This window comes from Parasteatoda tepidariorum, chromosome 5, assembly GCF_982258835.1.
Source record: "Parasteatoda tepidariorum strain Cologne lab strain chromosome 5, Ptep-v5.0, whole genome shotgun sequence".
In the NCBI taxonomy this organism is placed as follows: Eukaryota; Metazoa; Arthropoda; class Arachnida; order Araneae; family Theridiidae; genus Parasteatoda; species Parasteatoda tepidariorum.
The window spans coordinates 7,407,719-7,422,866 of NC_141759.1; the positions used below are offsets into that span (position 1 = coordinate 7,407,719).

Genomic DNA, 15,148 nt, shown 5'->3' on the forward strand with positions numbered 1-15,148 from the left:
TGGTAGGGCCCTGAGTTCATGTGCAAGAGGTCGTGGATTCGATCCCCACCAACTGAAGACTCCCCTGGGAGTAAATGGTGACCGAATCACGTTATGTCTGTCGAGTCGCTAAGTCCTCCTTGTTTAAAACGGTTTCATTCGAGTAAAGATTATACAGCCGTATAACATCGACCGATCATTATAATTTGACATAAAATCCTACAGTGCGTCTAATAATATGGCCAGGGACTGTAATTTGGCGAAAATAAAGCGGCCGGCATAGTCTGGTTGGTAGGGCCCTGAGTTCATGTGCAAGAGGTCGTGGATTCGATCCCCACCAACTAAAGACTCCCCTGGGAGTAAATGGTGACCGAATCACGTTATGTCTGTCGAGTCGCTAAGTCCTCCTTGTTTAAAACGGTTTCATTCGAGTAAAGATTATACAGCCGTATAACATCGACCGATCACTATAATTTGACATAAAATCCTACAGTGCGTCTAATAATATGGCCAGGGACTGTAATTTGGCGAAAATAAAGCGGCCGGCATAGTCTGGTTGGTAGGGCCCTGAGTTCATGTGCAAGAGGTCGTGGATTCGATCCCCACCAACTGAAGACTCCCCTGGGAGTAAATGGTGACCGAATCACGTTATGTCTGTCGAGTCGCTAAGTCCTCCTTGTTTAAAACGGTTTCATTCGAGTAAAGATTATACAGCCGTATAACATCGACCGATCACTATAATTTGACATAAAATCCTACAGTGCGTCTAATAATATGGCCAGGGACTGTAATTTGGCGAAAATAAAGCGGCCGGCATAGTCTGGTTGGTAGGGCCCTGAGTTCATGTGCAAGAGGTCGTGGATTCGATCCCCACCAACTGAAGACTCCCCTGGGAGTAAATGGTGACCGAATCACGTTATGTCTGTCGAGTCACTAAGTCCTCCTTGTTTAAAACGGTTTCATTCGAGTAAAGATTATACAGCCGTATAACATCGACCGATCACTATAATTTGACATAAAATCCTACAGTGCGTCTAATAATATGGCCAGGGACTGTAATTTGGCGAAAATAAAGCGGCCGGCATAGTCTGGTTGGTAGGGCCCTGAGTTCATGTGCAAGAGGTCGTGGATTCGATCCCCACCAACTGAAGACTCCCCTGGGAGTAAATGGTGACCGAATCACGTTATGTCTGTCGAGTCACTAAGTCCTCCTTGTTTAAAACGGTTTCATTCGAGTAAAGATTATACAGCCGTATAACATCGACCGATCATTATAATTTGACATAAAATCCTACAGTGCGTCTAATAATATGGCCAGGGACTGTAATTTGGCGAAAATAAAGCGGCCGGCATAGTCTGGTTGGTAGGGCCCTGAGTTCATGTGCAAGAGGTCGTGGATTCGATCCCCACCAACTGAAGACTCCCCTGGGAGTCGTTGGTCGAGATCCCATGACTGGTAGTAGAATATGGAATCGATGGGTTCATGGCGGTCATATGGAATACCGTGCAGGATCTCAGCTGCCCCCTATTACTAACAGCTGAGAAGATACACATGTCAGCCACTTGGCCCTAAGGGAAGACACAGCTACGTCACGAAGCCTGAGTCATCAAATTGAGTCATTTGCAAGACAACAAGTGTCTGCACGAACAGTTTGACAACGTTTGTAGCAGCATGGACAGTCAGCACGGCGACCATGGCTTCGACCACCCTTGACGCAGCATCAAAGGCAGGAACGCCTCCAGTGGTATTGATCAACGACAAACCAGGACACAAGAATGGCTTGGCGTCGTCTTTTCAGACGAATCTAGCTTCACTATACAGCATCATGATGCCCGCATCCGTGTGTTGGGACATTGTTTAGAACGCCCATTGGCGGCTTGCATTCGACATCGTCATACTGGCCCATCACCTGGAGTAATGGCATGATGTGCCATTAGATACACGTCTCGATCAACATTGCCGGCACCTTGAACAGCAGCCGTTACATTTCAGATGTGTTAGGGCCAGTTGCTCTGCCTTTTCTTTGAGGCCTCCATAACGCTACGTTTCAGCAGGACAAGGTACTACCGCATGTTGCTCGCACTGTCCTGATCTATCTTGACACAGATCATGTGCGCCTGTTGCCCCAGCCATCACTTTCTCTTGAGCTCTTACCAATTTAAAACGTCTGGTCAATGGTTTCAGAACGACTGACACGCCATTACTCGTCAGTCACTACAATCGATTAATTATGGCATCATGTTGAAGCTGTATGAAATACTGTACCCGTCCACAATATGCACTCTCGGTTCGACTCGAAGCCCAAGAGAATAACTGTTGTTATTGCTGCGAGGGGAGGCTGCTATGAGTACTGATTCCTCAGGTTCTATACATCCAAATATCCTGTAAATTTAATCCCTTGTTCTTCCAACTGCAATGTATGTGTCCATTAAATATCATTCTGTTATTCGCATTCCTTTCTGGTGCAACAATCTTATTGGCCTGTAGTGTGTAATTTAATTTCATCAAGAAAAATTCTTTTGGAACAGAAATCGTCTTCCTTCAGTTATTTTCAGTGAATACATCCCATAAAAAACCAAGTTGGAACTAAATGACAATAGATAAAATCGTGTCGCATTCAGCCACACTGTCCGTATATTTTTTTAATAAGCTTAATATAACCAATACGTTTTCAATTCAGTGAACAAAATACTTTTAACCTTTTTATATTTTCTGTTTCATATAAAATCACAAAAAATTTTTAATTTTTGAAAAATATGCTTGTTATTTTTATTTTTTATTATTTTTATCTGAAGACATTTTTATTTCAGATCAAGACATGAATGATAAATTGGATTCATGCATCATTATGGTACCGGAAGAGGTATGATTATTTATTTCGTGGTACAATAATTATTAAAGAATATTTAAAATACATGATATATAGTACTTTATGATCAAATTTTCAATATATTGGTGTTTCTTAGTTAAATGTTCATAAATATCGCGAGAAACTAAAACGTAATGTTACGTATTAGTAGTTGTGCATTTACGTCTCACTAGAGCTGTACAATGGGCTATTGGCGACGGTCTGGGAAACATCCCTGAGGATGATTCGAAGACATGAAATAACAATTTAGATCCTGTGCAGAAGGGATGGCCCCCTCACTGGTAAGCCGACGGCCTGCAAGTGAAGTCGGGCACTTTACAGGGAAGCAGTTTAACGAAGACTAATACCGCACACCCTCGGTCCCTACGCAGACTGATCCAAGTGGTCTTCCTACCGCACAATAGCCGAAAACAGTGATGTTTTACCTCGGTGATCTGCTGGGAGCCATGTCTTAAAGATCAGTCCACAGCGGGATAAACATAATTGTTTAGAAATGTCTCACGCCATAGCCGATACAAACAATTTTCGTTCAAAAACAACATATACATCAGTAAACTCTAAAGTGTTTCTATTTGACAAATATGGCGACTATAGTTCTGTTAAAAAAATGATCAAATTATTTTGTTTTTCGATGTATATCTAAAACATTTGAATCAAATAAATTATTTTTCAAGCATTATTGTATTGTAAAGAGCAGTGGTAACTCAGGGTGTAGAGCATTCGCCTTCGCACTAGTGTGCCGAGTTCGAATCCCAGTGATGGCTGTGTTGGAATAGTTGAGTACAGAGTGGAAAATGCTAAGCAAGCATAATAAAAAAATAATCTTTGAACTTACAAGAATTTTTATTAAGCAAGAAAAATTATAACTTAACTTAGACATCACATAACTTAATAAGTGAAAAAACTCCTTAAAAGTTATTTACTCACCATAACGTAAGGTAACCAAAGTGACTCCATACAGTCATCTAAAACTCTCTCCCAATCTTAATTTTTCTTATATATATATACAAGCATATTTAACATTCATTCAAAACACAACATTTGCATAATGAGGATGAAAGAAAACTTAACACACCTAAAAATAATATTTAAATTTTTGTCTTAATTATTTTTAAAAGTTCGAAATAAAACTTTATGAGAAATAAAAAATCAAGAGAGAGAAAACACTCTTCTGAATCAATTTTGCCTTTCTCCCTCTTTCATAGTTTTTCGAACATGTGATTTCTGACTCTTCGTTCTTCTTACTCGAACCTTGTTCTTTGAAGTCTGACAGGCTGGTCGATTAGAATTTGGCGCCCGGTTCGCACCGACCACAGTCCTGATGTAAAATATTCTCAGTGGTAGACGGATCATGTGTTAGAGTTCCATTGTCGTCAAGTTTTTCATGGCAGGTTTTCGTGGTTTTTCCTCTCCATCTAACGCAAATACCGGTTACTTCCATTAAAAAGACCTCCACAAAGGTAAACTTCTCCCAATACTTGATCCAGGCTTGTCTTGTGGATTGGGTTAAGAATTACAAGACTATGGAGTTCAGCATTAATAGTCGTAAACCAGGAAATTTTGTCGACCATTCAACGATGGTTATAAAAAAAAACATGGTTGTGAGAGCCGTGATGTTTCAGAAGTTAAAGCGTTAGCCTCCCAATAAGGTATATAGATAAACCACGTTCGAATCCCTGAAATGGCTGGTCGATACGAATTCAGCAGCTTACTCACACAGACCAAAATGCTGGTGTAGAATTCATTTGCATTGAATTATCTCTGGATAAACGATCTTTATAATTGTTCTCGAGCTACAGCTAAAAACACAAAAAGAAATATTATGATTAAGGAGTAAAACGTTCTGTCTGCTCTCCTGACCAAACTGTGAGGACCATATTTTCTAGATTGCAGCAACCCCTCTGCACTTCGGAGGTAAGAAATCTGAGTTCGTCAAATGAAATGTATATTTATCTTACAGAGGATGTAAGTTTGTGTTTCTCATTCCGTCACATAAAATATCGTCTACACTAATTAATCAGCATGTTTGAGGTCAATGCTTTGACCTCTTAAGATTGAGTCCAAGAACGTGAAAGTTCCCATCATAAAATAAAAAGTTATTCAGGTTCGTCCGTTTTTTTTTCTTTGCGCGCTGCACATGAAAATTTAGTCGCATTGGTCAGATAAATAATAAATATTTAAGATCATGTCTTTTCTCTTTCAGTGTACCATTACTGAAAATGCAAAAATTCGCAATAGCTTTATTTTTCTTATTTTTTTTAAAAGTATGGTGTGAACGCAGTGAAGCATTTCGCAGATTTTTCATCAATGGACTGGAACTGGGAAGAGAGGGAAGCATTTTTTCAAGATTTGTGTGCCATGGATGACGAAAAACAGGTATCTTACATAATCGACTTAGTAATGTCGATTCATAAAATATAAATAGATAAGGAATGACAATAATTTTTATTGAAGCAATTTGAACAAAAAAATTATCTAAGTTATCGCTTCAGCTTGCAAAAAAATTACACGAAAGAATTGGAAAAATTATTAAAATTAATAAAAAAAATATCTGAACTTATTGGCGGAGGTTAATTATTAACCCTTCTTTGTATTTTTCTTTTTTATTTTTTGTGAAATAAAACAAATTGATCTAATTCATGCTCTAATACAGTGATTCTCAACCTTTTTTTTGTTGCGGCACACTTTTAATGATTTCGAAATTTGACGGCACACAACGAAAAAAATTAGATTAAAAGTTGTTTAATTACCTATTTTACACTGTGTTAAATAGTTTGTGATATTAATTTCGAATGTGAAATAAAATAATATGTACTGCAAAAGCGCATTTATTAAGGGATTAATTATTTCTTTAGGTCAATTTTTAATTAGTTAGTAACAGTTATTTATTTTTTTGCTAGTTATTAATTGTTAGCTTGTTTTCTATAATTATTAACTGTTATTTTTTTGTGATTTCTTGTTAACTAGTCTTTTTGTTAATTATTAATTGTTAGCTTAATTTTTGTTAGTTATCCTTTGTTAAATTGTTTTTTATATATTTGTTTTTTTTTTAGTTATCCTTTATTAATTTGTTTATTAATTGCATAGCTTACTTTAATGATTAGCTCTTACAACATTTTTTAAAATTGTGTGTCATATACTATTTAAATATATATTAAAAAGTGTATACAATATTATATATATATATATATATATATATATATATATATATATATATATATATATATATAATATTGTATACACTTTTCTTTAATTTAAACTTTACTCATAGTCAAAAAAGGCATTATAATTTTTATTGTATCATTTCTAATGTTTGGCGGCACATTTTAAGAATTTGGCGTCACACAAAAGTTCCGCGGCACATTGGTTGAGAATCACTGCTCTAATAGATTAAAGGAAAAATGTTTTTAAAAAATCATAGCATAAAAATATAATATAAAATAAATCAAAAACAGCATGGTGAAAATATCAATAACTATGCAAAGTATATAAAAAATAATAATATCTTTGTACATATTTTTCTTCTGATGATAATTAAAAAAAATATATTATTATTATTCTCTTGCAACACTCATATAATTTCAGCTACATCGCGGCACCTGTGTTCTGAAATTTCGTCATCAAGTCTATTTTCTGATCGACAACTACTTTTTAAATGTTTCAAGTAGTCTTCGATTTTAAATCTGAATCTCTTCACAAAAATAGTATAAAAATAAATATATAGTAAAAAACATTTTCGTCATACATCCGAAGTAAAACATGGCAATGTAAATTTCTGTCTTATAAATTTCTGTCTCTGTATATTTCTGTCTCACGGCTTTGAAAAGATTATTTAGGTATTTGATGTAAATTGCGCAGTAAGTATCGTAAACACAAAAAAAAAAACATTTTTCCATTTATTAGCGTTTGTTAGAAAAAAAAATTCAGAATGATTGTCAGATATATTCAAAAAATCGAACGTTTCTTCTAAACACAACAAGAGGCGGAATAACAAGCTCAAACCGCCCTAGCAGCAAAATAATTAGGGCCCCCATCGGACCAATATTCACGAATCTTATGTCACTAGTGTTTCAAATTGCCCCTATTTTTCGATATTTTTCTATATATATGAAATAGACCAATATTTCCCATAGGTATATTGGCCTACATTTCCTATTTAGAATTATCCGATTTTCCTTATTTTACAGTCACACCAATATCAGCCTTTCACCCAATACCGTTAAATAATCATCATAAAAGCTCAGTCCACCTAATGAAGCCGATTAGTTCATTTGCAGCAGGGTGCATATTACAACCGGGTTCGAGCCCCAGCGTTGACTCCACTACATTTTTTTCCATTCTCTTCAACACTTGAAGAGTGCCCTGCACTTCCCAATTTGTAACCCTGGACTATTGTAATATAATGCTCCATTCACACAAAGGCGCCAGCACCCTAAAGCTGCTTAACACAAAAACGACTGGTATTTCGCATCTCTTACGGGAGAGGAAACATTCAGATAAACAAATTAAATCACATCCCACGGTTCTTTTGACAAAACACAACTCAACTAAAACGTAACTTTAATGCCTATTACAAAACAAAAAGCATAGCTCCAATGACCAGTTAAACAATAAAAAAATACGGTTTTGAAACCATGCCAGTTGCAAATGGTTGAAAGACCGTGCAGTTTTGTATTCTTGTTTCGTTTTTAATCATACTAGTTGTACACGGCTTCAGATCCGTAAAGGTAAAAAAATTTCTTTACTGTTAACTTTACAATTAATCGATGAACAGACTGCTGCTGTTATTCTATCGTAAGTCAGAAAAATAAAATTTTATGAGTGTGTTAGAAACGCTGATGTTAGAAAAATGTGATTTTCAATCATTGTTTTAAATTTTTATTTGTTGCTATTTTTATATGCAACAATATATTTTTATTAAAAAACTATTGTTCTTTCGAAATTAAACTAAAATATTTCTTTTTAAGGATGAAATATTTACAGAAATGGTTCAGTATGCAATAGAAGTTGGGATAGTAAGTATTGCGTCAGTTAACTAATCCCGATGTGATTAAACAGAGTTCCTAACCCTCTGCGTACGGCTCTTGCGATTTGAGCGGGATATTAGTTTCGTTACCGACTACGGGTCACATGAAAATCGAGGGCGAAGAAATTTTTTCAGCCTATTTCAATACTGATCCCGCTATTTCCCCGTGTAGGTTTAAAGAAAAAAGCATTATTTGATGCTTATTTTCACTTCCAGATGGCACTAGAGTTTTCATGAATTTTCCTTCTTCTCTTGATAGATTTTTTCCCCGCGTATTTGTGACTTAGCATGCTTTTTGTTTTTCTTTCGCGCGATTAGCATTGTTGAAAGATATGGATTTGCCGAGTGTCAGCTGAGGGAATAACAAAAGAAAATTTCTTGATTATGAAGATAGTGATTCGGATTCGGTGTATTCCATAAATCTCGGATTTTCTTTTCTTTTTTCTGCTTTATTACACAATTTCTGTAACATTTTTCGAGATAAAATGTTTACGAATTATATTCATCTGAAAAAAAGAATAGTGCATGAATTTTTTCAATCATAATTCCTGCACGCTGAAATAGCAGGCACTATATTATATATTTTCTGAAAACGTAAAATCTATTAAAATTCTTATATCAATTTAAAACAACTAATGAAAATGTGAATTGTAACATATGTAAATAAAAAATATGTAAAAAAAAATCGCCCCATATTTCAAGACCGGAAAGTATAAAAACTAAGGGGGAGGGATCTTGTTAAGAATGCGAGCGATAAGAAAAAATCAGAATAAAAATAGATGAACTAGTATTTTTATTTTGATAAAAATGCTTCTCAGGTGACTGAAATTTAAAACTAAAGTGAACAACTGGAAAAACAGTTTAACGGAAAAAACAAAAGTTGATATATATTTCTGACAACAAATGCATTTAAAATGCATTTGGGTCACAAGTCATTGGTTCGATCCTCGGGCCGGGCAAGGTTGACTCAGCTTTTCATCCCTTCAGTGGGTCGATAAAATGAGTTCCAAGCATGCTTGGGAACTAAACACTGGGGATTCCGCGTTTAGGCTGACAACATCTGCACTTGCACCCAAGAGCCCAAAGGTAAAGAAAACTGAGACGGGCGCAGTAGGCCTTGGCCCTCCATGGGCGGTCGCACCACTGAGTTTAGTTTAATATATGCATTTACAGGCTTATAGGAATTTAGATTAAAATAATTTTTCGAGATAAAGTGAAAACTCTCGAGAACGACCACTTTGTTCCACAAAACAATTTTAGTTAATGCAGGTCAGTAGTTCTTAGGGGTTACCTCAATTGACTTCAAAATGTATCGAAGGTAAACAGTACAAGAAAATCACCCTGAATAACTTTTAAGTTAATGATCGGATCTTTACCTTCAAGGACTCATTCTTTACCGTTCAAAGGGTGAGTATGCTATTTAATAAGTGCAGACGATATTTTATGTTACGAAATCAGACACAAAAACCTACTTTTTATGAACAAACATGTCTTTTTTCAACGAATTCGGATTCCTGACAAAAAGAATAAAGGGTGTAGCCACAATCTAATCTAAGGAGTCCCAATAGTTTGGACAAGGAGAGCTGTCCAGAGTTTAGACCCCTTAGAGTTAATTTTACATCCGGCGTAATTCGCTACATCTTGAGAGCATTTTAAGCGAATTGAAAAGCTTTTCCACATGATTATAAAAGTCGCTTATCCAAAAATAATTCCATGCGAAGTATAATTTTTAGTAAATACCTATTAATTTTTATTATTATATTTAATACAGGTCGAGATATTTAATCTGTGGGGAAATGAATTTTGAAATTGCGTATAAAATTTTTTCAATTCGCTAAAAAAGTAAAATTTTAATTAAGGGGTCCAAACCGCTCTTCTGACCATACTATTGGAACCATATAACCCATATTGAGTCTACTCCTTACATTAAGTAGGTCAGCAATCCGAATCTATTTAAAAAAGGTATGTTTATTCAGAGAAAGAGTTTTTTCTGTTTGATTTAGTAATTTAAAATATTGTTCGCACTTACTAATTACAATATTCGAGGTCACCCCCCAAACCAATAAGATTGAGCCCTAGAACGTTAAAATCCAATAATGGAACAAAAAGTATTTAGTGTGGTCCTTCTCTTTTTTTCTTTTTTATTCCTTTTTTTGTGCACTGTGCATAAAATTTTGCAAACGATTTTAATTTTTCTTAGTGTCACTTTCTTGGAACAAAGAAGCAAATTAAACGTCATGTAAACTGAATCAATGAATAAAAATTTAGCTTCAATAAAAATTACCTTTACTCATATAATTATGTGTACAAACAAATTCACCATTCATAAATGGTATAACTAATTTAAATAAAGAAATAATTAAATTTTATGTTTTAGTTTGCATTTAATTTTATATCATAAAAATTAATCAGACTACAAAATATGAGGTTTTTTATTTGTTTGAGGTGCTTATTTTTTTTTCTAAAATTACTTTTTTTTATTATTAAACAATCATCTCTAAAAATAAATCATTGAGAGCATCGTCTCAGAGCACTCTCGCTATTGTTTATAAATTAAAAATGAATTAAATTTCTTAAATAAATTAAATTTTTTAGACCAGGCATTTCGTTATCGTTCATTTCGTTATCAACTACAGATACTAAGCTACATTTATTTCTCGGGATAAATATTATTCCATAAAATTGTATAATAATTGTATTATCAATAAATCGAAAAACATATTTAATATTAAGAGTATATAAATTTATTTGTAAATAATTTTTAAAATTTATTTGTAAAATAAGCGTTAAATGTATTTTTTTCTTAAAAAAATTATCATTTTTTAGTCGACGTGTGCTGACCCCACAAAATCTGAAGCATGTCATGGAATACAAAACGCAAGCGTAAGTAAAAGTATCACTTGATGTTACTAAAAATTAATGTTTTGTACGATCTTTAGACATAGTATTTAGTTATCCAGCAATCACTGAAGAATTATTTAAATTATAGTTCATAAAGTTTACTGCAGATTGCTATACTATATCAAATAAATTATAGACAACTTCATACAATTTTAAACAATTTTTTAAAAGATATCCAAATCAAAAAAAAAATTTTTTTGAACTTTTTTTCTTCGAACTAATATTGAATACCTGGCGCTAAATACATTGGGAAGGGGTTATAAGTACTTTATAAACTACAATAGCTACTTCATATAAGTATTGTGACAATAATTCTCTGCTTATAGTTTCCAGAAAAGGAATAGTAACTAATTTGCAAAGAAAACATTTTTACATCCAAGGAGCCAATAGCAAGCAAACTCGCAGCAATTTTTTCTTAATGATTTACTAAGGTTGATTGGTTTAACGTTAGTCTTACACAGCAAAAATACTTGAATGATAATTTTACTTTTTTCAAAAGATTGAACATAGACAGGTAAAAAAGTTTACAAAAAAATATTATTATAAGCTTTTATTGCAAAAATTGTTTTTGAATTTTTTTCCTTTAATTGTTATAAAAATTTTTTAATGATGAAGTGTTATGTTTTTACATCCGATTTCGATATGAAAAGGCTAATTAAACAAACTTCATACTCGTTAATTAGTATAGATAAATTTAAAATTGTTTCAAACTAGAATGGTTTATTTGATAATCATTTCTTTATAAACGTTGTTGTACCATTAGAAATGGATTCTCAAATTTCACGAAACTTTCTTTATTTTCGACGAAACCTTTTTTTCTTGTAGCAAACATTTCGTTAAAATGTCAAAATAACAATGGATATTTTTCGAATCGACGAAACAAATTGGCCAATAATAAAAAAATATTTGTCAAATTTTTTTTACCGAAGTAAAACTTGAAGCTCTAAATGCTTTTCAAATAATCACTATAGCTAGAGCACTATATACCTTGGTCAATGTCGCTTTACTAACACAAGAAATATAGATAAAGCATAGAGTTTGATCCCCCCCCCATCTTTCTTCATTACTTTATTTTCAATTGTCTTGTCTTTAAGCTAGTTTCGTCATTCTAGTAAGCAATCTCCCACAATGCACTGCGATGAGATTTCGAGATGAGGAAACATTTTCGTCATTTTTCGTCCGTTTCGTCACATATCACTTAATTTCGCGACACAATACTCAAAATTAACGATTTATAGCTCATGGATTGCTAAATAGTCAAATAATATCTGAAAAAGTTTGTTTTTTGACAAATGTTACTACTATATTAAAATCAAACTTTTAATGCTCTCTGGGGGTATTCTACGATTAAGGAAGCATAATCCTTGTGTTTTTGAAATGTGACCTTTGTCTATTCGAATATTTCGATAAAAAATTTATTATTTCGAATTATTAATAGTTTTCAATTAATTAACATAATTAACTAATTACTATATTAATTAAAATTAATTGAAATAAATATTTTTTCTTGCTAATAAAATGAATTACAGTTTCGTTATTTGAATACACTAGAATCAATGCTACAAAAAAGTGTTAAAATAAGTAATGTCGAGTTATGTTGTTGTAATTGTTATAAGATATTAAAAGTGTTAGTTATACAGAGACAATAAATTTTCATTATAATATTTACGTCGTCGTGCTGACATATTTATTCAAACAGTATTATGGACTTGTTGTTTTTGTAAAAAAATTATTTAAAATACAAAAATAAAATGAAAAAATGATTGATATGAAATTTTTTTTTGAAAAGTTTTTTTTCTTCTTTTTAGTTAATTTTAACATGTTTTATTATTATTATTATAGAGCTGCGCAACAGATATATTTAACAGAATTCATTTTGAAGGAAAATGCTGAAGTCTCAAATGCTAAACATCGACATAAAATGCTCTTCGATAATTCAAATCTAGAACTTCTACCACTTAAACATTTGCTGACTAATTATTTTCGAAAAAATAAAATGTAACCTTAACAAGTTTAAGAATCTTATTTGTCTTTAATTCTTTATGTGTTTCGTTCATAACAGGAATTTCTTCTCTTTCTTTCCTCCTATTTTCTTTTTTCTTTTTTTTTTTGACTTTTACAAAATGTTTGATTTAGGAACGCTAATAAAAATTGAAATAAGTGTGTAAGTATCCCCAACAGTTACATATAAACAAAAAATAATAAAACTGATTTTTTAAGCATATAGCCTTTAGACCTATCCAGAGTTAGCTTTTTTTAGATCGGTTTTCTAATCAGTTGATCAGGCACTTGATTATGACCTTCAGTATTGAAATTGTCTAATTTTAAGAATTTTGGTTTACCCATTCCTACTAGAAATGTACAGTTTTGTTCCCACAAATTCTTTCAATTCTATTGATTCGAATAAAAATATATTTAAATAAATGTTATTAGAAATATTAAATTTGCATGCAATTAGTTCATATTAAACTTAACATCATTCTTTTTATCGTATAAGTAAGCAATGTTGATAGTTTCTTCTTTTTGAATAATTAAGTCCAAAAAAATTAAAATCAATGTTATCATAATGATAAGAAAGCAATAATACTTTCTCAGAATAAATATTATTTAACAAAACCATAGAATTTCGAAAATTTAAGGCAGTTTAATTATCAATAAATCTTAAATCAAATTTGATATTTAGTACACATTTTTTTAATAGTGCAAAAATAAGTTAATTAGATTTTTCAACCGTCGCTGTACCTCAGACCCAATTTTGGATTTACGACTACTAATGTTCAATTCCATAGACTTATAATTCTGAACCCAATCCATAAGACAAGGGATCTCCGGTTTCAATTATTCTGAGAAATTTTGCTTTCTTGGTAAACTTTTGATGATCAACCCGCATTTGATATACGTGGTGAGGAAAACCACGAAAACCTTCCACGGTTAACCTGACGACAAGGGGTCTCTAACCCATGATCCGTCTACCATTGAGATTATCTTACGTCAGCACTGTGGACGGTGCGAGCCCAGTGCGGAATTCGTATCAACCAGCCATCGTTGGGATCTGAACCCGGCGCACCTCATTGGAATGCTCTATACCCTGATCCTACACGGTTAAAATTAATTGAAGCTTTGATATTACATCTTTTTAAATGAAAAATGTTTTCCATTATAAAGATAATTGTAAAAAACGAAAAATGCTAATCAGGGTGCGTAGCCAGATTTTTCAACAAAAAAAAAACACCTTTTAAGTACTCTTCAAGTACTCAAAAATATTTTTAATCACTTTCAAAAAGAAATCATAATTAGGATTTGTGCAGTAATAAAAATAATTTTTTTCTATCGTTTAAAGTTCTTTGTTTATAAACATAAAATAATGAGATTCAAAAACATTTTCAAGAACTCTACATAATCATGATAATATAACTAGTTTTTCAGAAATACTGCAAAGAAAATTATGAAAATCATGAATTTTTTATAATTTAAAACTGCAATCGACGCGGCAAAGAAAAACATCTCTTTTTAAAACTAAGCACTTTTTCACAAACCCCGAATTAAAAAAGGCACCTTTAGGAGCTTTTAAAAACGTAAATCAAAAATTGGCACCTTTAATCTCTTTTTTAGAAACGCACCGCTCTCAGGCAAATTAATTAGAATATTCCAGTAAATAATTTTGGGATTAAGAATAATTTTATAATAATAATAATAACGATTAAAAACATTAGTTTTTAAAGTGGAATGCCATTACAGAGAAACAGGAAATAAAATGTCGCTGAAGATATAATTATGTTGTGTTTAATAAAATCTTAAATAGTTTTTGTCTTTTTTTGGTCATAATCAAAGATAAACCTTCTTTAATAATATTGTTAATAATTTTAATCAAGTTGTTATATAAAAAATTGCTATGTTTATTAAGTAGTTATTAGATTTACAAGTGATTCTTTTAAATTTAATTAGCAACGAGATTTTAGACAGATTATTAAGTATGGCAATCGTACATTATTAATTTTAATTATTAACCTCGTATCAAAAAATCTTTTTTTAAATCATAATATTATTTACTTTGTTAAACTTAAAATGTTACTATTTATTTACTCCTGATTTACAAGCTCAACTTAGAATTTTTACAGAATATAGCATAATTGTCGTTAGCTTAATGTAAGCGGGTAATTAAAAAAATTCGTCAGAACTTTTTTAATACCAGGATCAGTTAAAAAAATTTTTGAATAATTACAGTTATTTACATATATTTTAGAATTAAGAAGAAAGATATTTTTAAGCTCTGATAAATTGTCCATTTCTATTTTGAAGACAGACCAAAACGTAGAAAGAATTTATTGGAAATCTTTAGATAAAAACAATTTAAAATCATTTAGAACGTATT

At 32.2% G+C, this 15,148-nt stretch overlaps 1 protein-coding gene across 2 annotated transcripts; it reads left to right on the top strand.

Moving 5' to 3' along the window:
• Positions 1 to 2,794: 2,794 nt before the first annotated feature.
• LOC147808536 (uncharacterized) lies at positions 2,795 to 12,773 on the top strand. Of its 2 annotated transcripts, XM_087163301.1 has the most exons (5): positions 2,795 to 2,843; positions 5,115 to 5,225; positions 7,817 to 7,864; positions 10,702 to 10,758; positions 12,619 to 12,773. In XM_087163301.1, exons 1-5 carry the CDS (start codon positions 2,799 to 2,801, stop codon positions 12,667 to 12,669), a joined length of 312 nt encoding a protein of 103 aa, XP_087019427.1. In that variant the 5' UTR covers positions 2,795 to 2,798; the 3' UTR covers positions 12,670 to 12,773. The 2 variants fall into 2 exon arrangements, with proteins under 2 accessions (XP_087019427.1, XP_087019428.1); XM_087163302.1 differs by lacking the exon at positions 7,817 to 7,864.
• Positions 12,774 to 15,148: the final 2,375 nt, after the last annotated feature.